At 43.9% G+C, this 25,148-nt stretch overlaps 1 protein-coding gene across 2 annotated transcripts in view; it reads right to left on the minus strand.

Moving 5' to 3' along the window:
• Positions 1-25,148, minus strand: part of PSD3 (pleckstrin and Sec7 domain containing 3) — a 189,691-nt gene that overhangs the window by 108,085 nt on the left and 56,458 nt on the right. For both annotated transcript variants that reach the window (XM_063129137.1, XM_063129139.1), the window contains 3 exons: positions 6,952-7,164; positions 6,729-6,809; positions 3,663-3,775 (listed from right to left, as the gene is read on the minus strand). In XM_063129137.1, coding sequence (XP_062985207.1) covers positions 3,663-3,775; positions 6,729-6,809; positions 6,952-7,164 — 407 coding nt within the window. The remainder of the gene's footprint in view (positions 1-3,662; positions 3,776-6,728; positions 6,810-6,951; positions 7,165-25,148) is intronic.

The following is a 25,148-nucleotide window of genomic DNA, read 5'->3' on the forward strand; positions in this document are numbered from 1 at the left end:
TCAATGGCTTTAACCAAGTTCATTCTCACCGAAGTCACTGTCCACAAGGGCTAGACTGGCGCAGGTTCAGCTTAAAAGGTTGCTCCTCCTCGCATGTCGGAGGACACCTACACCGGCATTCTTCACTGCTAGGCCTGGGGGGCCCTAGCAGCTCCTACAGGGAGGGGCCACAGCCCAGCATGACAGAGCACATGCTTGGCATGCAGAAGGTCCCTGGTTCAATCCCCAGCTTCTCCAGGTAGGGCAAGGAAAGAAACCTTGGAGAGTCATTGCTGCCAGTCAGTGTTGACAGTACTGGATCAGTGGTCTGACTCAGTATAAGGCAGCTTTCTCTGTCCCTCGCAATTATCTGAAGGGTGACTCTCCGCCTCTCCCTTTCTGCAGGAGCTGTTCACTCACAGCAGGGACTCTCTAGCTTTGCCTTGGCATTTGCTTTAGCACCGAGCTGGTTTTATTTATTTATTTATTTATTTATTTATTTCACTTATATACCGCTCCCATAGCCAGGGCTCTCTGGGCAGTTTACAGAAATTCTAAAATTGAGTTAAAAACAAGTATACAAAATTTAAAACTCTAAAACACAGAACATACACACATAAAGCATGAAAAGCCGATTAAAAACTAAACATGTGGGTATTTTGGGCTTTTCAAGAACATTTATTGGTGCAGCTTCACAGAATTCAGAATCTGAGCTTCTGGAAAAACCACTTGTTCTTGCCTGTCTTGTGGGCTACTATGCTGTGGGCTACCAGAGGAAGCTTTGGGGCTCATTAGCTGAAAGGTGTGGGGGAAAGGGAGAGAAAGGGAGAGTAATCAGCCATGGTGGGAGGAGGAAAAGAGCAACGTGATTCGCTAGCTGCAGTGGTTCACTGCACAAGCGCTGGAGATGGAGGGGAAATTGAATGCACGGGGGGGGGGGGAGAGAGAGAGAGAGATGTGAACACTGGTACATCTGGCCACACTGATTACAGAAGAGAAATCTCCCGGTGACACGAAAAATATCCATCCCAATCCAAGGACCACATGAGCCTGTTGGACTTTGATGGAGTGACACGGCCTTGCATGGATGACGTGGATGTGGATGGGAAGGTGAGGCCTGAAAAAGGCTGCAGCCAGGTCAAGTGCACAGCACAACTGCTGGGAGGGGGGGGCAGGGAGAGGAGACCCCCTCTCTTCCACAGCCCAGGAAAGGCACCCAAGTGCCCTCAGTGACTGTGCCTGAAGCCCAAGTGGAAAAAATAATGAAGATCGCAGGACCTAAACGGTGCCACCTCTTCCCTGCTGCCCTCAAATCCTTCCTGAAAACTGGCCTTATCCATGGAGCCACGGGCTGAACCCTTTAATCCGCATTCTTCCAACAGAAACTAAACTTAGGTGGTTGTTCCTGCATTTGTTCGTACTCTCCTTCTCTTCCCCCTGTTGCTTTCCCCTGTGATCAACATATGCACTGTAAGATGCTAAAGGTGGGGACCGGTCCCTTTTTGTTAACATAACTCTGTAAAGCACATCACCACGGAGCGTGTAGAAGATGATGATAACGACGGCGGTGGGACCTGTCTTGGCCGATCAGCTCAGCACTGTCTCCAAAGCACTTAGGTAGATGTATGTATCTAAAGCATCTATGCACGTGTTGGGGAGCTCGCAAGCTGTCATAATGACAGCCCCACCCATGCAGCTCGCCCCCAGTATCTGGAAGTCAAAAGCAGACTGCCTTTGGACATGAAGGCTCCATCCTCAGGACGGGTTATTAGGCCCTATAAATGTTGCCTTCAGGAATGACTGCAACTATTGGCCAGGAAAGAGTCTGGGAGCCCCTATTACTGCAGTGGGACACGTGGATGTGTTCAGTGGCTGGATGCGAAATCCAGCTGCTGTGCGACTGCCAAAGAAAAAGCAGCACGTGGCAACAATACTAATATAAGGTGGGCTACCACATTACAGTGGCCAAGGGGAATGGCATCCGCTTGGCACATTCTCACTACCACCACATTGTTTAGCAGCCCATCACAGAATCATACAATCATAGAATAGTAGAGTTGGAAGGGGCCTATAAGGTCATCAAGTCCAATCCCCTGGCTCTGTAACATGCAGCATGGCTCTGAGTACTATGGGCACAGCAAGGATGGGGATAAAGGGGTCCGGAGTCAGCCTGTAAGCCTGGCATAGGAAGAAATTCAATCTCCAGATGTTTTGGACTTCAACTTCCAGCATTCCTCACCATTACCCGTGCTGGAGGGGCTTCTAACCCTACTGTTATGTGACTGTGGGCTCCCGTGGAAATGAGTAAAAGGCAACATGACATTTGATTGACAGCTCCTCCGCCCTCTCTCCTCCCCCACTCCTCCTGATGGTATCCCATCAGCCATTGCTGCAAAAAACAACAACAATCCCAGCAGCTCTCCTAGAGCAGCACTCGGTCCTTTCGCCACTCTTGCCAGAGAACTCTGTTGCCAGTGGGAAAAGTCAGCTCAATGCACCAGATAACTCCCTAGAGCCCTCCACACAACACACAACACACCAGTTGTGCAGGAACTCTCCTCTGCACAGCATGGATATTCAGCATGGAGTGTTTTCTTTAAAAAAAAACTCCATCGTGGGATGGCGTTTTCCCTCCAGACAACACATTTCTCACCGGTGGTGTAAAAACTCCACTATGGAGTTCTGAAACCACCATTGAGAGATGTGTTGTCTGAACTGAGCCTGTGTCAGAGACCTATCTATAAACATAGGTCTGCTCCGTTCATCACCTGCAAAGCAAAGGGCTGCAATTTAAAAAGCTAGACAGCCTGATGCTCTTAGCCCTATAGTCCAGTCATCCAGGAACGTTTTCCCCCATGCAGAAATGAATCTGGCTGGTGGAAAATCATCTAAGGGGAGGAGCTGTGGGGAAAAGCATCCTCACCTGCCCTTCTCTTTGGCCCTTTAAATTGCACTGCCCTCAGAGAGAACGAGAGGCTTTTCCAGACATGCAGAATAACATGGCCGACGATATGGCCATAGACATCTCCCTTCTCTAATCAAATGTTTTAACACCAGTCCCAACAAGAAATTGTGTTTTCTCCCTCGGCTGTTTCTTACAGGCAACGTGTCCCTGGTTCCACTTCCAACTTTAACTGGTTAAATCTCAAAGGACCGGAATGCTTCAGCAGTGATCACAGTGGGCATCTGGTCCAATGAGTTCCAAACTCAAATCGAGGCCTCAAGCTCAGCTGGGAATCTGTTCTGCTTTTGCCGGAAATTGCTTTCAGTGGTTGGTTTTCATTTCTATTCAGCTGTTCTTAGCTTTCTCAGCATTTGTGGGGTTTTTTTTTTGCATTTTTCCTCTCTATTATAATGTGGTTTTACTATTTTATTTTCATTAGCCACCTCAGAATCTACCTAAGGTGAGATAGAAATTATTTAAATAGAGGCAGTGTAGTGTAGTGGTTAGAGTGTTGGACTGGGACTTAGGAATTCCCGGTTCTAGTCCCCACTTAGTCATGAGGCTCACTGGGTGACTTTGGGCCAGTCACAGACTCTCAGCCCAACCCACCTCACAGGGTTGTTATAAGGATAAAATGGAGACGAGGAGGACCATGTAAGACGCGTTGGGTTCCTTGCATGAGGAAAATAAGAGGGATAATATAATAAATAATAAATAAATACAATAAAAAGTAAATTACCTTGTGTGGAAATGGCATTTGGGTTGCATTGGTAGTATCTGTTGGAGAAATGAACTAAAACTCTCTCTCTTTCCTGAGTTTCTCCAATGAGGGAAAAGGCTTTAAAGAATGTCCTGAAAGCAAATTTAAAAGAGAAAAGCACAGAAAGTCAAGCTTATCTTTGAAGATGTTTATTGTAAGGCTGGGAACGAAGGACAGCTTTTTCAAAGCGGTGAGGATAGTTTGAAAGAGCAGTCACTGATGAGTGGCATATACTTCTCCTGCTTTTACCTCTTTTCCAACAGGTATTGCAGGCTTTTGAATTGTTTCAAAAACCTGCACAAGGTGTTTGAGCAGAAGCAACTGTGGGAGAAAAGTAACATATGTACAAGGAGAAGTGCTGTGTCTCTCAAGGCACTTTCAACTCTCTTAAAAATCTATTGTCTGCCTCCAGCCTCAGCTTGTGTTGGTAGTCTATAAATAGATTTCAATTCTTGACAGAAAAAAATCCAGGATAAACTTATATTTTACAGATATTTAGAGAGTATAAACATCAGGAAATGTGAGGGGAAATATCTTCTGCTACAATTCTTGGAGAAAAGAAACTTAGGGTCACATCCTGTACTCATACATGACTAGCTAGACATTGAGCTTGCTTTAAATCTGTCTTCCAGTGAGAGGACACATCCTGAAAATACACATTGCTAAATCCAGCTAATCAACTCAGCTGTGTAGGGTTTTTTTAAGCTACGCAGCTGTTGGGTATTTTTTAGTCATGCAGCCCTCCCTTCTAACCTTCCTTATATATATATTTCTTGGCACTGTTATTTCTTCTTCCCTTCAGTCTTTAGATCAGGCAAATGCACAATCAACATTTTACAAATTCATTTTAAAAACAAAAAAACAAAAACACCCAACAATTACGACACAATGTCTTGTGGGGTTGACGAAGGAGTTTCATGGGTTTCCAGTCATGACAAGAAAAGCAAACCATGGAGAATGTAGCCCTGTTCATTTTGAAGCATACACATTCAGACAAAGAGGGACACCAGGGTCATATCTGCCCATCCTAACCCTCGGTCACATCTGGTCATTTTGTTCATCTAAGTGGCAGGTAGGCAGAGCAGAACCGCAGCTTAATGGTAAAGCACATATTTCGCATTTGTTAAGGAACCTGTCGACGTCCCCTCCTCGGCCCACACACCCTTTCGCTTGGGAAACACCTAAATGGAGGATGAAATTGAAAACTACTTTGACAAGTATAGAATATGGCTCTGCTGGCTAAACCAAGTAGTGTGTGGAAACTGACGGGGTTATTTATAAGAGGGGAATATGCCTCTATAGGACAGGAGAACTTGCCATCATGTGCATTTGTGCAACATCACCAATAAGGTTCTTTTACTTTAAGGTTCTTGTACTTGTGCACAAAGCCCTAAACAACTTGGGACCAGGATACCAGAGAGAGCGCCTTCTCCCCTACCAACCTGCCCGGTTACTGAGGTCATCCGAGAACATGCTCCTGGTGGTTCCACATAGACCCATCCTCCAATTGGAGTGCACTAGAAGAGCCTTCAGCGTGGTGGCCCCCCTCCTATGGAATTCCCTCCTCTGGAGGTCAGGCAGGTGCCAACTTTGTATACTTTTCGGTGCCTCCTGAAAACGTCATTATTCCAGGAAGCCTTTCCTTAATGACCAGCCACGGTTCACTGTACGTTTTGCTTCTTTTAAAAACTATTTTAAAGTGTTTTACACTGTTTTTATTTTATTTTATCTTGTACACCGCGCCGAAATTTTAAATGGGGAGCAATATATAAATATTGTAAATAAATAAAATAAAATAAAATAAAAAGAGGATTAAAAAAAATTACAAGCCCCATTTGTGCAGATGTAAAGCTCCCTCCAATCCAGTTTGTCCAGATTACCATTCACGCAGATGGCGGGAGCTGAAAAAATGCACAAAGAAGTTGGAATAGGGGGGAAAGATCTGCTAAAATTCGGCACCACTTACTGGAATGGACACACTGCGGAATCACACGGAGTGGAATTCCCAGCATCACACACATCACTACATTCCATGCATGTATCTGGAAGTGGGTATTAGATCAGTTGAATGCAAGGCATGGATCGAGGCCTTTAAATGGTGGCTACAGCTACACTTTCTTGCAGCTCTTGGTAGCGATCTCTTTTTGCTGCTCTCAGATTCCTATGTCACTCGTTGGATGAGAGGGATGGAGAAGAAGCTACTTAGGCTGGGCTTCTCTGTGGAAGCTGTGGGCAACTATGGGCTTCAGAAGGCCCAATCTCTTGTTGTTCAAAGACTAATAGATCTAGATCTACAGCATTTAAGAACTGCTGCTAACAAATCTTGCTCTCCACTGCTCTACAATAATTTTAATAACTATGGGCTCACTGCAGCTTCATATCTTTCTGCTTTAACCATTCCCAAGTATAGGAGAACATTTACCCTCGCTCGCTTTAATGTGTTGCCATCAGCATTACTAGAAGGACGATTTGGTAAAATCCCGGTTAATGAACGGATATGTCCCTGTGGTTCTGGAGCAATAGAATACGTTGAACATGTTATTTTGCACTGTAACATGTATGAGGAATGCAGAAAAAAGTTAATCTTTCCTTTATTAACAGCCTTTTCTGGATGTAGCCCCACAACGTTGGTATTAATCTGTTTAAGGGATGTGTCCTCCCATATTACGGAAAGGGTCTCTACGTTTCTCATGACCTCAATGCAAATTAGAAAAATAACTTTGCAATCCTTCTGAGAGAAGCAACTCACCAAGCTGTATTTTGTTTTTATGTCACTTTTTATCTATCCTTTGCATGTTTTGGTGTTGATTTTGCTGGTCTGTGACCGTAATAAATAACAACGCAATACATTCCATGCATGTAGCTGAGTCAGGCCCTCTGGACAGAGTAGGAAGAGATAAGCTAGGCTTAGCATTGGGAGGGAGGGGACTGTCCTACTGCCCCACCATATAGCCATTAGGTGCACCTTAAGATAGGCATGTATAGCATCTTCATTGCATATGACACAAGCCCAGAAAAATAAACATTTAGGAGATGACTTCATACCTGAGGGAGTGGTCCAAAGACATGCCTGTGAAGTCAAAGAACTTGAGGTATTCCTCAGCTACAAGTTTGCTGAACTCGTTGCTTAAAACAGAGAAAGAAAAAGCAGTAAGTCATATTATTAGGCAGTGAGCTAATAATGAGTATAAGGCAGTGAGTATGTTTCTCGTGATTCCGCAGATGCGATATGAACACGGTTTTAGGTAGGTAGCCAGTCAGAACGTACTTTTTCCCTAAGTGCTTCGCTACGTCAGACCGCTTGAATCTGTCCAGATGATAGAGGCGCTTTGCCAGCCTGCAGGCTGCTTCCACGTTGCCACTGGTGGTACCGTTGATGAAGTCATGGCTCACGCTGTCGGGGGCCTCTTTGTCCCAAAGATCACTGGTTCCCATGTCCCCTGTGGCATCTAGTGGTGCTGTACATTCCAGTCTTGCATTGCTATGAAACAAAAGAGAATATGATGGGAACAGGGGGTGGGGGGTGGGGGTGAAGCAGGCGGGCAAGGAGAGACAGAGAGAAAATAAAATAATGTTTTTCAAGGACAATTCCTTTTTAACATCAAAGGAAAGAAATGATGATTAGGAAGACTGCATCGTACAACAAACAAAGTCAAGACAGCCATCAGAAACACATCCAGAAGTTTAGCTGATGTGAATGAGACTTACGCAAAGCCCATTCCGTTTCGAAGGGGCTTGCTTAGGAGAATTTGGTGGTGGATTATAGCTACGCCTTCCTCTTTCGTTTAAAATTATTTTTCAAGTTCAGGAGCCTCAATAGCACTCACGTTTATCAGGAAACCCATCTCACAGAGTCCAACACGGTGTCACTTGAGTGCATATGCGACTGCAATCAGTTCTAAATCTACATGACATGTTTTCAAAAATAGTGAAACCACCAAGACGTTTTTTATTAGTTTGAGAGAAAACTGGTAAGCACATATGGGAGACGGTGTGGGGGACCGGGGGGGGGTGAACGAGAGGGGGGGAAGCAGGAAGCAAGAATGAAAGATCTATATCTATAGGGCCCCAAATTTAGCAGAATTCAGGAAAGCAAACTCATTTTGAGAAATACGCAAGCATACGCATATTGAACGTCCAAGCAACTCCTTCATGAATCACAGAATTAGCTCTAATTCAACACGAATGAATTAGCAGTGGGCTATTATGACCCACAGCTTCTTTTCTCTCCCCCTACTCTATGCCTTTCTGCCATCCATGCTCCTCTCTAGGGTTTTTAGAGCTCAGCCCACGGCATCAGAGACCCTTTGGATCACAGTAGCTCAGCCAAGGGCAGCCACAGATATTTTGCCTGCCCCAACCCACTGGGATGTTAGAGAAGCTCAGCCGATGGCTTTCAGAGGCTTCACCACCATTGCTATGACGACATTCCATTGTAGATTAATATTCCTTAAAAACCAATGGCAAAATGCAAGAGGTAGAAGCAGCAGGCACAAAAGCTTCTTTTTCTTTTAAAGTAAGCAGCAACCAAGCTGAATCTAAATTGGTTTTTGAATTGAGAGGACCGCTCTTCAGAGGAAATTGTCAAGGCAAGCAGAATACGGAAACATGAAAGTTTAGGTTACTGATTGTGAAGGAATCATGGCCTCCCAAGTTCTAGAAGATGAATGCTCTCACTTGAAGGACACCATTTACTCAACCATAATAAAACCTGACACTTGCAAGATCCAATAACAGACGCTGGAGGAATTGGGCCCAGCACCTCTGCAGATGCGCTCCAAGAAGACATGAGAACTGATCCCAAGTCAGATGAGGAGGTGGAGGTAGTTGTCGAGGTGTCACGGTTGCAGGAGGGGGCGGTGGAAATATCAGTGCCCAAGAGGGTGAAAACCCAGCTGCAGTCTAATCAGTTACATGAAGAGTGCAGAGGGGACCTCCCTTGAATGTGTGGGAATGCAGGGTCCTAGCAAAGAGAAGGGGGTGGGAATAAGAGACCCCTGAGTCAGACAACAGACAAAAAGCAGGAGCAACACAGGGTCATGAGGTGCTCCAAGAGACTTGCAGCAAGGAAGGCAACATTGTGTGTGTGGGGGGAACACCTTGAGGGTAGGACTTGGTAGGCCACTGTGGTAGCCACCAGCAGTTTAGCAGCAACTCTCATTGATGGTGATTTAACCCAGGTAGTTATCTGAAGCCTTTTGTATTCACAGAGCCTGCTCAGAAAGATTGTTGTTAATTGCTGCAACAGGGTACTGTCTGTAGCATGAAACAAGGCTTTTTGTTTGTAGTTTGCATAATAAAAGTAACTGACTGGAAATACAGCTTGACTGAGGGCATGCAGAGGATTCCAAGTTCAATCCCTGATACTTTAGCTAAAAAGCCTCTCAAGTAGCAGGGCTAGGAATAACTTCTGCCTGAGAGCCACTGCTAGTCACTGTGTTGGGCTAGATGAACCAAGCTCCATATAAGCCAAGTTCGTAGGTTCATGTGTCTACAGTCAGTATAGACCTAGATCAGTCTTCCCCAACCTCATGTCTTACATATGTTTGGGGCTTCAACTCCCATCAGTCCCAGTCAGCATGGCTAACAGTCAGGAATTCTCAGAGTTGTAATCTAAAACATATGGAGAGGGAAGGTTGTCAAAGACAACCCTCTCTACAACAGAGGCTTCCATTTCTTTGCTCCAGATTCCTTTGCCCCTTAACCTTGCCAAGCTCTGGTACGTTTGCCACCAATGTAAATGAGAAAGCCCCCAAAAGGCCATTTCATAGCATCTGGTATATGCAGCCAAGTGGCATCAACCGCAGCCCTTGTTCAACATCAGCACTGATCTTGCCATACCTGTTCAATCCCACATTATAGCTATCCACATCACCAACTTTTCCATGTTTTCTCATCCCCCTAAAACAAAGGCCAATCGCTGGGTACATTGGGCAACAGGAGCTGCAGGCAGTAGGTGGCTCTGTCTCTTTAGATGGGTCTTGCAGGGTGGCTAATTAGCAAAAATCCCTAGGTTTAGTTTATTGGAAGCCCAAACTGGTGCTTCCTGTCTTTGTGTAAGCCAGAGGATTGGAAGAAGGTGGGGAACGGACTCCTCTGTCATTGCCACAATGAGGTGGCTAGAATCTATGCCTGCCATTCACTCATTCATATGATTTGAGGAAATCCTGCTGGACATTCCAGATCCTTGGCATGATGCAGAAGTTACATCACAAGGGATTTGGGTTCCATAGAGAGAATGGGCCTGTCCAGAAGATACCTTAAACCATGGCTTTAACCATGGTGGTTAAGCCAAAAAGCCAAGCTGTGTTCAGAAGACACCTTAAACCACAGCTTTAACCACGATGAACAAGGCTTTTTGCTTTATTCGTCATGGTTAAAGCCATGGTTTAAGGTGTCTTCTGAACACAGCCCAGCTTTTTGCTTTATTCATCATGGTTAAAGCCATGGTTTAACGTGTCTTCTGAACATAGCCTGGTTTTCTGGCTTAACCACCATGGTTAAAGCCATGGTTTAAGGTGTCTTCTGAATGGGGCCAAAGGCATCTTCAGTCCCACCTGTATAAATGCGGCCTACAGCCCAGACCAATACCTGGTCATTGTGTTGTGTCCTGGATTTTGCCTACTAGCAGGGAAAGATGAAGCATCCTATCAAAACTGCCCTCTACTTGACACGGAGGTAGGAGTGATTGTGGCAGAGGCTATTGGTCCCAAATTTCTTTAAGAAGATTTGTCCCGGATATATATAACACACAGGTGAATGGAGAAGAGACACAGGCATGTATGAGAAGGAATGTGAATCGGAACGTAGGCATTAGGAAAAGGCAGGTTGAGCTGGACAGAGAACCCTTATTTATTATCACAGTATCTAACCTTTTATTTCTGTCCCACTTTCTTAACCAAAAGCTTCTCAAAGTGGCAACGATCAACTACCAACAAATTTTCTTTACGAAAGTTTAAAATGCATAATTAAAACAATATCCTAAAGCCAACTTTCCCTGACCTGGTGCCCTCCAGATGTGTTGGACTGCAATTCCCATCATTCCCAGCCAGCAAAACCACAAGCAGAGGAAAAAGCAACACAGGGCTCAAGCAGAAAGCATTTCAAATGCAGCTGCTGCAGTCAATATAAAATTAATGAGCAAAAGCCTTTAAAAAAAAGACAGTGAGGTTTTGGCATGTCTCCTAAATATCTGGGCTGAGCCGCCTTAGCTGGCCTCCCTTGGAAGGGGTGTCGCTAGGGAGTAAGATCTTTTCCCTGGACTTCAGATGTTTGGCTCACTCACATGCAACACAACTTCTTTTGAGGATGTCTAGGGGAGAGGCAGAGATAACATAAAGGAGCAGATACTTTTTTCAGATATCCAGAATCAGTGACGTAGCGGAGCCAGGACTTGCAGGGATGCAATGTCGGAACTTTTTCATTAGCAGAGACGCTGACATCAACTGCCACGCACACACACACCTCCAGAATTCCTCGTTTCCTCTGCAACCCTCATAATAGCTGAGAGGGAAATGAATTTTCCCAGCAATGGTATATTGTTGAAAAGTATTTTGGGGTGTCTTGTTCTTCATTGGTCAATTAAGACCTGTTAGCTTTACAAAAGTCCTGCTCCTGGTGGAAACTACCAGAACTGGGGTTGGTTGGTTTTTAATATGGATCCACACAGCTCCCTGAATTTTGGGACACTTCCTGGGGCTGTGACTAAGGGAATTGTCATGGTGAGTGCCTGCACTTCAAAATTTATCACTACGCTACTGTCCACGATCCATATACCATTAAGAATCAGCATACAGAACTGGGCCTGGAAATTAACTTATCACTAGAGCAACGTTTCGAGGATCCATTTCTCATGAGCCTTTCCGCTGTGGTCACCACTTCATATCTCTTCACAGGACAGGTTTTCTGCACTACTGAAATGATATCTGTGTGTACTAGGAAAAGAGATTCACCAAGCACCGACACGGTGAAACGAAACCGATGGGGAAGAGACCTGATGCTACACTACGAAGACATTACCATATCCTTCATACAAACAATAATATAGGGTGACCATATGAAAAGGAGGACAGGGCTCCTGTATCTTTAACAGTTGTATCGAAAAGAGAATTTCAGCAGGTGTAATTTGTATATATGGAGAACCCGGTGAAATTCCCTCCATCACAACAGTTAAAGCTGCAGGTGCCCTGCCCTCTTTTAAATCTGGTCACTCTAGTATAGCTCCTGCACCTTTAACTGTTGTGATGAAGAGGCAATTTCACCAGGTTCTCCATATATACAAATGACACCTGCTGAAATTCCCTTTTCTATGCAACTGTTAAAGATACAGGAGCCCTGTCCTCCTTTTCATATGGTCACCCTAAATAATACCCTATTTCTTCGATTCTAAGACGTACTTTTTTCCCCATATAAACATCTCTAAAAATGGGGTGCGTCTTAGAATCGCAGGTGTGTCTTAGGGTTTTTTTTTCTGTTGGTGGTACTGAAATTAGTGTGCGTCTTACCATCGATGGCGTCTTCCAATCGAAGAAATACGGTAGTAGAAAAATCCAAGCACCCAACCATCTGAAAGCCAAACTATTTGATGCTAGAGGCTAGGGACCTTAGAAAGCTTTTCTTGTGCGTGTCTCTCTAAATGCGGTGCTCCCTCCTACAAATCTGATGCATTTCTGCTGCTAATTTCACAGTGTGGCTATGCTTTCATAATTGTCCGTGATTCAGTACCAGTCGGCACAAAATTAATCTTGCTTAGCCAGAGGTTCCAGAGGGGGATGCACATTCTCAGACACACAGTGGGGCTGAGTTGCACATCCTTATGCTCCTTTGCATTTGTCACTACAGCACATAGTGTATGTAATAATGCTTCTTTCGATGAACTGGGACATACGTTTTTTATTGTCAATTTGTTTATGATTATATTTTGAGGGCCACCTTGACTGTCGAATGGCAGGATATAACAAATGTTATCAACCAGTCAATTCATTAATAGCTTGCCCAATGGTTGTTTTTTTCTTCCCTGCAAACAACCAGTCTTCTATGACATATCACAAAATGCTTTTGAAACTCTCCTTTAAAAAAAAAAGAAGAAGCTATTTACCATGAACCAGAGGTGGGAAAAGAGGGCTGTTTTTCAAACATAACCCCAATGTTTCTTTGGGCATGTGCAGGTAGTTGCACTATTCTTTGGATAATGGCCACAAATAAATCTCTGCATTCATGTTGTCATGTGTCATAATGAGATGTATATCTATTTTCTGTAATTAAAATATGCTTAAAAACAGCTGCTGCTGCATAGCAGCATACTACATGGAGGATACCTCCCTGTAAAGGGGGGGGGGGGGAGAAACATGTGTGAAGTGGACCAAGTGCAGCTCAGAATCAAGTAAAGGGGAGATCATGTTGAAAAATCAAATGTGCCGTAATCACCATAAGCCAAAACTACACTTGGAAGTGAGTCTAAAGGGGCATCAAAAGCATTGGTTATTGCCTCTAAGGCCCTGGATCAGCCTTCCTCAAGCTGGTGCCTCCATATGTGTTAGCCTACAACTCCCATCATCCCCATACAGCATGGTGGGAGTTGTAGGCCAACACATGGAAGGCACCAGGTTAAAGAAGGCTGATCTAGACGTCTTGTGTCCAGGATACCTTACAGACTGCCTCTTCCCACATCAGCCTGCCCACTGCTTAGATCTGGTGGAGAGGCCATTCTCTGGGTCCCAGCTATGGTAGAAGCACAACCAGCAAGCTTTCCCCAGTGGCTGCATCCAAACTGTGGAATACCTGTCCCCTCCTCCGCATCCCACCAACGCAACACATACGCTACTGTGGGACATGGGAAAGGGCTTTGTCTGTGGTGGCACCCCGAGTGTGGAATACTTCTCCCCATGAGATTCCTTTGGTTCCTTCCCTTGCCCTTTCCTACTACCCGGTGAAGACTTTTCCATCCCAGCCAACTTGTTTCTTGCTGAGCAATAATGCTTTCCATGGTGAACTTTGTTTTTACCTGCTGGACCTGTTTCTTTTAAAATGATGCATTTCATAGCATTTTATTGTTGTTTTATCATGCCATTGTGTTATTTTTATCGCTGAGTAATAGGCATGCATGAGAAACATGGGACATAAAACAGCCTCATAGAGAAACATTATGGTTTGGGGTTTTTTGTTTTGTTAATATTAGGGACTGCTCATTCTTTTGAAAAACAACACCCTAAGAAATGCAGTGTGATGTATTGGATTTGAACAAGAGACCCGTATTCAAATCTCTGCTCAGGCACAAAGCTGATTGGGTGTCTTTTAGCCGGGCACCCAAAACACTTTTCACATAACCCTACCTCACAAGGTTGTTGTAATTAATTCATCTGTACCTATTTAAAGCATTTCTTTTTAATCTCTATTTCTGCCAAGAAAGACTTCCAGCATGCCTTCCCAATGATGACAATCCCTGCCCTTGGGTATACAACCAAAAGTCATGATACAAAAGGAAAAAAGATTGGAAGGGAGGAGGAAAAACACAAGTGCAGGCTCTAGTTCTTAGTTACAACATTCTCCTCAAAAAGAGGAGCCAAAAATTGCTGGTTTCTTGGCTGAGAAGTTGGGAGTGACCCTGCTTTCTTTGTCTTCTCCTGCTGCAGCCTTATAGGATGGCTGCTGGAAGGCAGCTGGAGGAAGAACCAAATCCAGATGAAGCTGGTTTCTCAGCAGACTGACAGAGGCCCTGTTTTCCTCTTCTGCCCCCAAAAGAACAGGATGCAAGGGTAAACATGGGACACTCTCCGGAGTTCCTATGGGAAAGTGCAGAACACAAATATGATAGAGCCCGTGTGGTGTAGTGGCTAGAGTGTCAGACTGGGAGTCAGGAGATCTGGATTCTAGTCCCCACTGGGCCATGGAAACCCACTGGGTGACTTTGGGCCAGTCACAGACCCTCAGCCCAACCCACCTCACAGGGTTGTTGTTGTGAGGATAAAGTGGAGAGGAGGAGAATTATGTACGCCGCCTTGGGTTCCTTGCAGGAAAAAAGGCAGGATATAAATGCAATAATAAATACATGATAAAGGGAGGAATCCCCCAGAAAGGATACGCCAGTGGCTAGCATTCATTTGCATTTCTGAATACGACCATTTCCATCTAGCCCGGCATTCCATTTCCTGACGGCTGCCTCTGAGGAGCTCACAAGCAGGACATGAACATGGGGCAGCATGAACGATGGAGAGTCTGGTTACCTTTGTGTTTCTATCTGTAATCCAGAGCTGGAAAAATATTTCACATTCCTAGGAGCTAGCCATGCACAGAAATGGATGTGGGATGGAGTGGGGGGAAACCCTCAAAACATTCCTAGGGGCCAGCATCAAATCTCTAGGCGCCTCGTGGCACCAACTGCAAAAGAATAAACAATATATATTAGCTGGATGGGCCGACAGGCTTATAGCACCTGCCACATCTAAGCAATGCTTGTAAAGCTGCAGAGAGAGAAAAACCACGCTTGGCCACCACAGCGCTGTTTTGCCACCGCTCAAGTGCTGCTGTCAGGAGCCAGGCCTTTGGCTTATGGCCAGCACTGATAGAATACACATTTGCATTGTCAAAAGAATCAGTTCATGGGACGACTGAATGAAGGAGCAAATGAATTTGCCTTTAAGAAAACTGAGAAGTTAGCTGAAGCAATGCTGCGAGTAGCCACAAAGATACAACAACTACTTCAGGCCAACTTCTCAATGTCTGGAGTAGGGATGTCAGAGGAATCTGGTTGGGGTGGGTGGGTTAGAGCCGGACGAGCTTTCATTGGATCGCCCCGGTCCCCAAATTCCGTTCCATCTTCCGCCAGCTGTCCTAAGTCAGCGCGCAACAAGTCGGGCCAGCTGGCGGAATTTCCATAAATCATTCTTTTTTGAGTGAAAATTACTTTTGCGGAAATTACAGCCACAAATTGCATAATTCGTGCATTTTACAGCCATAAATTGTGCAATTTACAGTAGTCATTTGCGAGAATCTTTATTTGCGCAAATTATGGCTGAGACAAAAAAAAAAAATGCGTAAAAAGCCCCCAGAACTCAGAGAAACTGCACAGCTCGGATCATAAAAGAAAGCCAAGTTGGTCGAGCTGCAGATATCTGGAGAGCCCAAAAAGGGCTGGATTTCCCAGCAACAAATATCCCTAGTCTAGAGTATCAGAGAATCCAACTGGACATGGAAAAGCTAACTTCTTTTGCTTTTCAGTCTGGTGGCAGAACCTATGCCCGGATCAAAGGAAAAACTACTAAATTGTAACAAATGCCCTAAAATTCAATTTTGGAGAAGCTCTTGAGGGCCACATTTCACTGGCAGGCAGGGCAGAAGACAAAAGGGATGGAACCAAAAATACCAGCATATTCTAGTTTAATACACTTGCCTATTCTTTATTCCCATACATGACCTCAAAAACGTTCTCCCTCCCCTCTCCCTTCCTCCTTTTTTGCAGCTCCACTAACCTTTGTAATGGCATATTATAAAACTTGGGGAGCAAGTTTGATATATATTTTAAAAAGTGATATTACTAAAATAAACCTTAAGAAAATACATGAACTAAAAAAAAATGCTGATCCCCTCAAACTTTCTAGAGGTCCAGTGATTGTTATTAGTAGCCAGGGAAAAGCAGGCAATCCTTTGGTTAGCTATGCATGTTTGGCTTCCAAGAAGAGGATAATATTGTCCCTGACAGTAAGAAGAGACAAGGCCGGAGCTATACCTAAGGTTTATCCCAGGATCATCCCGGGTTCGTCTCTGCCTGAGCGCTGGATGCCCTATGTGGCACTTAGATGAACAGGTTTGACCCCAGGACAATCCTGGGATAAACCTTAGGTCTAGCTACAGCCAAAGAGTCATATTTATTATGAACGACATTTTTCTCTCCTTTTATTGTCATTATTTCATTTTCTTGTACTTGATCAACTTTTATGCCTCCCTTCAGTATAAATATTGTCAGAGTGGCTCCGTCACAGTAAAGATAAAAGATCTCTTTCCAAAATGTTGAGCTCTTAAATGGCTTACGTTTTGTATATTGAGAAAGATTCAAAGATAAACAAAAGATTCAGAGCTCATCCTTATTGCACATATCCTATAAACACTTTTTACAGCGTCCTAACACATAATTGTGGAGAATAACATGTGTGTAAGAATGTCACACATAACAATCAACCTGCAAGATACATAGGAATTTCTGCATTGAAGAGATTTCTGTATAGAGCTGGAAATTAATCAGATGTCAAGCAATGATTTACTTTGGGCAGGTCTACACCATACAGTGTAGAGGGAGGGAGGTGGATCGATGCCGGACTTACATGCTTCCAGGATCGTAGGGTGTCTAGACATGACGCGCAACGTCCCAGAAGGAAGAGGATGTCACGACCACCATTTTTTTATTATTAATATCAGAGAAGAGTCCAGGAGAGCTCCACCGAAAAAGGTAAGTTTTTTGTTTGTTTTTTAAAAAAACCCAATTATTCTCACTCCCCCCACCCCACCCCCAATGGGCACGGAGCTCCTGAAGAGCTCTGTGCCCCGTGCCCAGATCTCGGCTCCTCGTGGTTCCTCGCGAGGAGTCAGAACGAAACTGTGACGGCAGGCCACACCTCCCGCGGTCTCGGGATAATCCCAAAACCACGGGAAAAACCGAGATTAAAGGGTAGGGCGATATCCCAGGGCAAGGGAGGGATCATCCCTCCCTGCTCCTGGGATCCCCTGTGCGTCATGTGGATGCAGAAGGGCGATCCCCTGGATATTGCCCCGTCTAGACATGCCCCTGGTTAATTGACTTTTAATAATATTCACAACTCCCTTTCCCTTCTTTCAAATAAATAAATAAACAAATAAAAATGGGGAAACTCCTCTGTTTTTGATTGACTGCCTTACCACAGTTTAGATCATTTGCCATCACACTGAAGTCCTACACAAGAAAGGCCTTCAAAAGGCATCCTTTGAAGACACTCACTCTTCTGTGATGTGGGTGTCTCAGCTACTCCCACACAGAATTTCAGACTAAGGCTGCAAAGTCATTCTATGCTTTTGAGTGTATAGATGAAGCTTCTCTTCTATGCACTAACTAACTCATTCATTGGGAACCTGCCAATAAACATGGGAAAAGGGAGGCCCGTGGTAAGGGGCAGCGACAGCACCAACCTGCTAGACTTCCTCACACTACAGAGGGTTGTGAGTTTCATTTAAAACATCTCACACATTTCTAGCTTACGGAACAGACTCAGCTGAAACTAACACCAGTGTATAGTGCACTGACTAGACTAGTACTGAGCTTGGACAATGCTTTGGACAAGAAAAATCCTGGTTCAAATCCTCACTCTCACTAAGGGCTCATCTACACCAAGCAGGATATTCCACTATGAAAGTGGTATGAAAGCAGTAAATAAAAGGCAGGAGCCACACTACTGCTTTATATAGCGGTATTGAAGTGCACTGCAGGATCTACACTACTGCTTTATAGTGGTACTGAAGTGCACTGACAACTGCTGGGGCCCATGACCCATCTACACCAAGCAGGATATAGCACTATGAAAGCGGTATATGGTTTGTGTCAATGGGCCCCAACAGTTGTCAGTACACTTCAATACCGCTATAAAGCAGTAGTGTGGCTCCTGCCTTTTATATACCACTTTCATAGTGGAATATCCTGCTTGGTGTAGATGAGCCCTAAGAAGCAAACTGAATGGCTATGGTCTCAACCTACCTTACAAAGTTGTTTTATAAAGATTAAATGGACCCTGTATGTGATCCTAAGTGAAAAACAATCTAGACAGGTGGAGATTTTTCTCCTTACTGCAGCGTTTCCATCATTCTGATGACTGAGGGTTTTAAAATGGTTGACACACTGCACTCTTACACCTGAAAAGGTTTGTTTTAAAGGTATATGGCTAAAGTAATGTGTCAATACTAATTAATACAGCAATATTTAAAACGTTAACATGCAAATAGTTTGGGCATGTGTCTGCATCGGGCAGGATTGGATCTTTGCATTCCTCCTGATCACAGGCACAGCAGAATGATCTGTACTCAGAGGAAGTGGATTGGAACAGGGGACACCCAGAGCCTCACAGGAACCCAACATTATTTGGGGCACAATGCTATGCATGTTTAGATAGGAAAAAAGTCTTACAACTTCCAGCATTCCCCAGCCCTTAATGTATTTCTCACTGTACACTGTTGAGCCCTGGCACAGAGTTTGCAAATGATAGCTTTGCTGTAACCCAACAAAACTATGGAATCACACACACACTTAAAAGTTGAAGTTAAAAACAAAAACAAAAACCAACTTATTCTACTCAACACCAAGCACATAAAACAGGGGGGGAAATCCTAATGAATGTACTGATTATAGTGGGTGCAAAGTCTAATGTTACAGGATAATTGTAATGGAAGAGGGGTGCAAAGCCTCAGGCCTGGGGTGCAAAGCCTCAGGCCTCTTGAGTTCCCCAGCTGGCCACACCCTCTTCCCCCCCTGGCCATGCCCTCTATCCTCCAACCATCAATGATTTGGTGGTTCCCAACTTTTTCCTCTTAAAGCTTAGTTACTGGCACTAACAGCTATAAACTAACATATGCTGGTGCTTTTGGTATTTTGCCACTGGCCAAAACGAACAACCCTCCACAGCATGGGCAATTTGACTGATATTACACTGATAAGGGCCATTATTTGCAAACTAAAATCTATTTAAAGGGGTGGAAAGCTTGAAAGAAACATGTGCAAATCTAATTCTTATATTCATGGATGACCTCTACATTTTACATTACTCTTTTCAAAGTGGAGTTGTGCATTTATTTATTCATTTATTTATTTATTACGTTTTTATACCACCCAATAGTCGAAGCTCTCTGGGCAGTTCACAAAAATTAAAACCATGAAAAGCATAATAAAACAACCAACAGTCTAAAAACACAAATGCAAAATACAATGTAAGAAGCACAACCAGGATAAAACCACACAGCAGAAATTGATATTGGTTAAAATACCGAATTAAAACAGCAAAGTTTAAATTTAAGTTAAATTAGGTGTTAAAATACTGAGAAAATAAAAAGATCTTCAGCTGGCGATGGAAGAAGTACAGTGTAGGCGCCAGGCGGACCTCTCTGGGGAGCTCGTTCCACAGCCAGGGTGCCACAGCAGAGAAAGCCCTCCTCCTAGTAGCCACCTGCCTCACTTCCTTTAGCAGGCGCTCAAGGAGAAGGACCCCTGTGGATGATCTTATGGTCCGGGCAGGTACATAGGGGAGGAGGCATTCCTTCAAATAACCTGGCCCCAAGCCGTTTAGGGCTTTGAATGTTAGTACCAGCACTTATGTAGACACTTATACTTCTATCTCAATGATAAAAAAATACTATGGTTTTATTTAATTTACAGTTGGTGGGGTTATTGAGATCTGTAACAAGGTTATAGTGGTTCCACATAAATTGGACCAGAATTCATAGCATCTTAGGCCCAGGTAAAATTTCTAGAACAAAGACATTATGTGCCATGATACCTTCACTGAAAGCTAAATGTTTGATCTTAATTAACTGGTGGGGGAGAGAATAGGAACGGCCCCAGAGACTCTAAAGTACAATACCACATTGATTCAATACCACTGTCTTCAATGGGCTTAGTTCTGAGTAAGCATACTTAGAATTGAAGCCACAATATGGATGCAGGCATAGGTTTGATTTAGCGACATACAATTAGTTAACTCACAATTCATTGTTAATTTACAACCACGTAAGGAATCCGTCCTTGACTTTAAAAGTCACAGGCTTGATTTTTAGACTCGGTTGTTTTGGCTAATTCAAAGAGTGAAATTCCATTCTTCTATTAAGTCACAATAATATTAAAAAAAAAAAACAACTAAGAAGGAAAGTTAAATATCAAATTACCTGGCTTGGAAAATGGTCAGCTCGTAACTATGCCCTGCATGAGTGCGATGTCAGCACATTCTATCTATTCAGCCATTCTTTTCTCTCCACTGACTGCTTCTCATGCACTTTATGGCTTCAGAAAGACACACAAACACCATATACGGGGTTCTGCTTTTATGCATCCCTTGAAGGAGGGGTGGGGGTGAGGGGCAGGAATCAAAACTCGGAACAAATTTAAGGACTTCCTCCCGTTCTTCCTAGACTCCAACCACAACATGCCTCCAACAGACCTGCTTTAAACAAGCACAGTTTACAATGAAGTCACCCCTGACCTTCCCCCAACCTCCACGAACATCCCCTTTAACCATTTGGAGACTGGTTCAAAGAACAGCTCAAGCTATTTCTACAGCTGCTTCTGGATTAAATTTTATCATCCAGAAACGCCGGGGGGGGGGGGGGGGGCAGAGAAGCAGCTGTTCCCAAACACAGTATTTATGATTCCTTTTCAAATCATTGCTGGAAGGAGGGATACGGAATATGTTTTGCAGATTTTTAAATGTTTTTTTAAAAACTCCACGAATAGCAACAAAATAATATTTCCACGTAATTTATCAGCTGTGTTGCCAAACAGCTCCAATAGCCTTACGTTATTGATCGCTGGAGTCTGAGCCAAAGGAGAGGAGAACCCTGCCTTTCAATGCACTCCCGTCTTTCTGGCAGGCAGCTGAGAAAAGCAGAGTTAATTGACAGGAACGTGAACAGGGCTGCGGCTTTTTGTTTTTATGTTTTTATGACAGGCAGACATGACTAATAGATAAGAGAAGCCAGGCTGTTAATTTCTCAGCCTGACTTGTGTCTCACTGAATGACGGGTGCAAAGAGCCAAGAGAGCTTCGGCTATTGGGCAGTATAGAAATGTAATAAATAAGTAAATAAATAAACTGCACCAACAGGACTGTACAAAGCTGTAAGTTTTCCCATCTAGCAATCTCATTGCTTTGACACAAGTTTTTACGCCTTTTTTTCTAATATTGCCTGGCAACAATTTGACTTATTTCTATTTTCACCTGCTCCCAAGCAATCCCACACCCCTTGCTGCCTCTTGTGCCAAAACCTCTCCCTGTTTATCTCTCCACTCCTTCAAAGTCCAGCTTAAACCACACTGTTTCTGTGAAGCCCTTGCTTACTTATTTTATTGCATTCATACCCCACCTTGCTTTCAAGGCGCCTAAGCTGACATACCCGGTTCCCAGCAAGAACAAATGCTACACAGCACACAACTGCACAAAATCTGAATAACAGCCAAGCCACAGTGGGGTGAAAGGGCTGATATAATATGTGAGCACGAAAGAAAGTATAACAAGATTGAGACATATAACATCATGTAACTATAACATCAGTATACATAACAGAGTAAAGTTACAAAAACAGGTTCATGTATTTGGCAATGAACTGCTGAGTGAGATAAGACTTTACAGGGCCTGTTTCGCCGCAGTTTCCTCAGTACCTCACTATAATTACACCACAAATAAGCTTGTGCTGTGGGAGAAAAGGTGAGGCAATCCTTAAATGGTTACTCTGCCCGAAAACATCTTTGAGGATGGAATTGACTCAAAGCTCGGAAAAGTTTTCGGAAAGCTACAGGGGTGGTCAGTTTTTTGAGCAGCTGTACCTGGTTCCTGACATTTTATCCTCACAATCCCCCACACCCGTGAGATAGGTTATGCAGAGAAAAAGAGAGAGGCAGAGACATTGACCCAAGGTACCTCTACTTCACAGTGCTGTTGTGAGAATAAAATTGCTTAGCTCCTCCCCTGTACACATCTCCAAAAACTGCATCAAAGCCCAAGTATAACTGAATGCATGCAGCTCTCTTCTTTCCTCGGTTCCTTCCCCATCAAGCACCTTGGCAGTCCATATGTTTAGATTTTTATTGTTGTTCTTAGCTTGCAGATAAAGTGCCATGCACATAATCGGTACTCTGTAAAACAAATAAATGAAAGCGACACACAAACCGCACCACTTCCTCCTCGAAGGAGAAGAGGCTACCAGGCAGAAAACACATGGCTGGATAAACCATTGTTCTGACTCCATATAAAAAGTTCCTCGTATCTGCTTTTCTTACTCCGCAATATGCATTGCATGCCCAGCCTGTATCAAACGTTGAAACGTTTTCAGTGGAAAAGCAATCACTGTTACTCATTCGCTATTTTATTTAACTGTACATGTAATATTTTCTGCATCTGACCTATGATGGAAACTGATAACGAGCAAGTAATCCTGCCTACATTTTTTTTTAAAAAAAAATATTCTAAATAATACAATAGGTTATTAGCGGATGTGCACTAATGCAATGGAGCTTTCTCCCTCTCTCCTTTCCCCTGCAGCCCTCCAGGCACCCTGAAAAAACTGGAAGGCTTTCCAGTCCTCCAGAACAAATTTTGATGCTGCACAGGGGGCTTCAGCAGGAGGGGGGGGAATTGCCCCCTCACAATTCTGCAGACAGAACCGCTTCCATTAGTGGAATGACATCACGGGATACAACCCAATGTCACATTTTATACATAGTTGCATCGTACAAATATGCATCATACAATCAAGTTCACAATATTATTCCAGACAATTGGTATTGCCTCATAAGTAAAATAACCTTTCTTTTTACATTGTTCCCAAGAGATCATAGGGTTATACTTTGTGAGGAAAAATAGAGGGCTTTTCAATAATACTTTTTATTTCTCTGGCTACCCACCCCAATTCTAATTTGTGAATTTCAGCATAAAAACCAGTTCCTGGACCCTCATCATCCATTCTCTTATTGATGAGCTATCTTTTTGCTTCCATTTACTGCTAAATGAAATTCTGGCAGTTGACAGAAAATGGATGGTTATCTCCCAATCTTCTTGAGGTACCTCATTCTTCACCTCTCCAAAAAGAGTGGATCATAAATCAGATTGGAGCCTATAATTTCAGTACTCCTACCTGCATTTATTCAATCAGTTTGTGGTTCATTGCCCAGATATTCACTAAAGTCTTAACTTCCCCTCCTTCACTACTTCCACATCCTCCACATCTTCATGCACATATACCAGCCTTCTCCAGTTGTGTTCAACTTAATGCTGGGAATTAGAGTCCAGTGCATCTGGAGGGCACCATGTTGGGGAAGGCTGACATACTCATTTGCTTTCACATTCACACATGCACCTTCTCAGCTCCAACCCACAACCACAACCACTCAGCTCCTCCTCCTAAAACACATGTATCCGCCATAAACAATCTGAGAGCACAGATACCCCCAAGCACCAGTTGCTGAAGACAAAAACCAAGGGAGGGTAGTTACTTTCATGCCCTGCTTGTCGCCTTCCTAGAGCCATCCTGCAGGGCTCTTTTTACCCTACAAGCAATGACCAAAACTACCAAGAGGTGAGGAGAAGTCCAGCCCTGAGGCAGCTGGGTCATCTGCCAAGAGGCATAGAGACGTCTGCCTCAGTTCAGGTGCAGATGTGTGGCAGATTGTGATCGCCTATATCTGTCCAAACCGGAGGAAGAACCAATACGTTCAAATTACAAGAAAAACGAAAACCCGGAGAGTTTTGGCTATTAGATGGTATAGAAATTAAATGAAATAAATAAACAGACTACATTAGAGGTTTGTAACCAGAGACTAGATGGCATCTGGAAGGGATGCAGTAAAGAGTGGGTTTCCTGCATCAGGAGAGGGTTGGACTGGCTGACCTTAGAGGTCCCTTCTAACTCTAGGATTCTAAGAACTGTAAAGATATCAACACAGAACAAGATAGTGAACTGCATCCAAATTTGTTGCACTAGCCACAGTGAGGCTTGCAGAGAAGAAATTCCTAGAAGATTTTAACCTTATATGAAACTACTGAGAGAAGGGGGTGCCATTTGAACGTTCTGCCTCAGACTGCAAAACATCTTTCTCTGACTTGGTGGTGGGTCCAGGCCACAACCCCTGCCCCACCTCCAAGTGGCCTCCTGACAAGCCCTAATGTCACAGGCAGCATTCCCTCCTTGCATCTTTTTCATCTATGGGGCAGCAATTGCTGGGCCCGATCTGGTTGAGCCGTAATACATAGCCTTCCTATAAACAGCTTGCTCATATCCGGCAGAATTATGTAGCCATGAGCGATGCCTGGTGATAGTTAAACCTCCTGCATGTGCTGCCCTGTCTCTTCCAAGTGCTACCTTGTAAACTCCAGGGCAAAACACAAGAGTGAAAATCTTTTGCCAGAAATAGCAGGCATGTGTTCGTTCTCTCTCTCTCTCTCTGTCTCTCTCTCTCTCTGTAGCTCCATCCCAACCCTTTTGTTGAACGCTGGCGCTGCACCTTATTTGGAAGCGGGATCACATAACAACTGAATTATGCTTAGAAAAGTTCCCTTGTTCAGAAACAACCTCTCCTTTTAGGGGAAACTCAGCCAAGATCCTACACAAAACCTGCATGCCGACTGATTTCCGAATAGGCAGGGCCTCTCTCTGCTTTCCCACCCTGCACCCCCATCATGAAAACACTGCTCTCCAATGTCACAGCAAGTACACTGAAGCCATGCACAGTTTGGGTTCAGACTTACTGAAT

The sequence above is a fragment of the Elgaria multicarinata genome, chromosome 6 (assembly GCF_023053635.1).
Source record: "Elgaria multicarinata webbii isolate HBS135686 ecotype San Diego chromosome 6, rElgMul1.1.pri, whole genome shotgun sequence".
Taxonomy (NCBI): domain Eukaryota; kingdom Metazoa; phylum Chordata; class Lepidosauria; order Squamata; family Anguidae; genus Elgaria; species Elgaria multicarinata.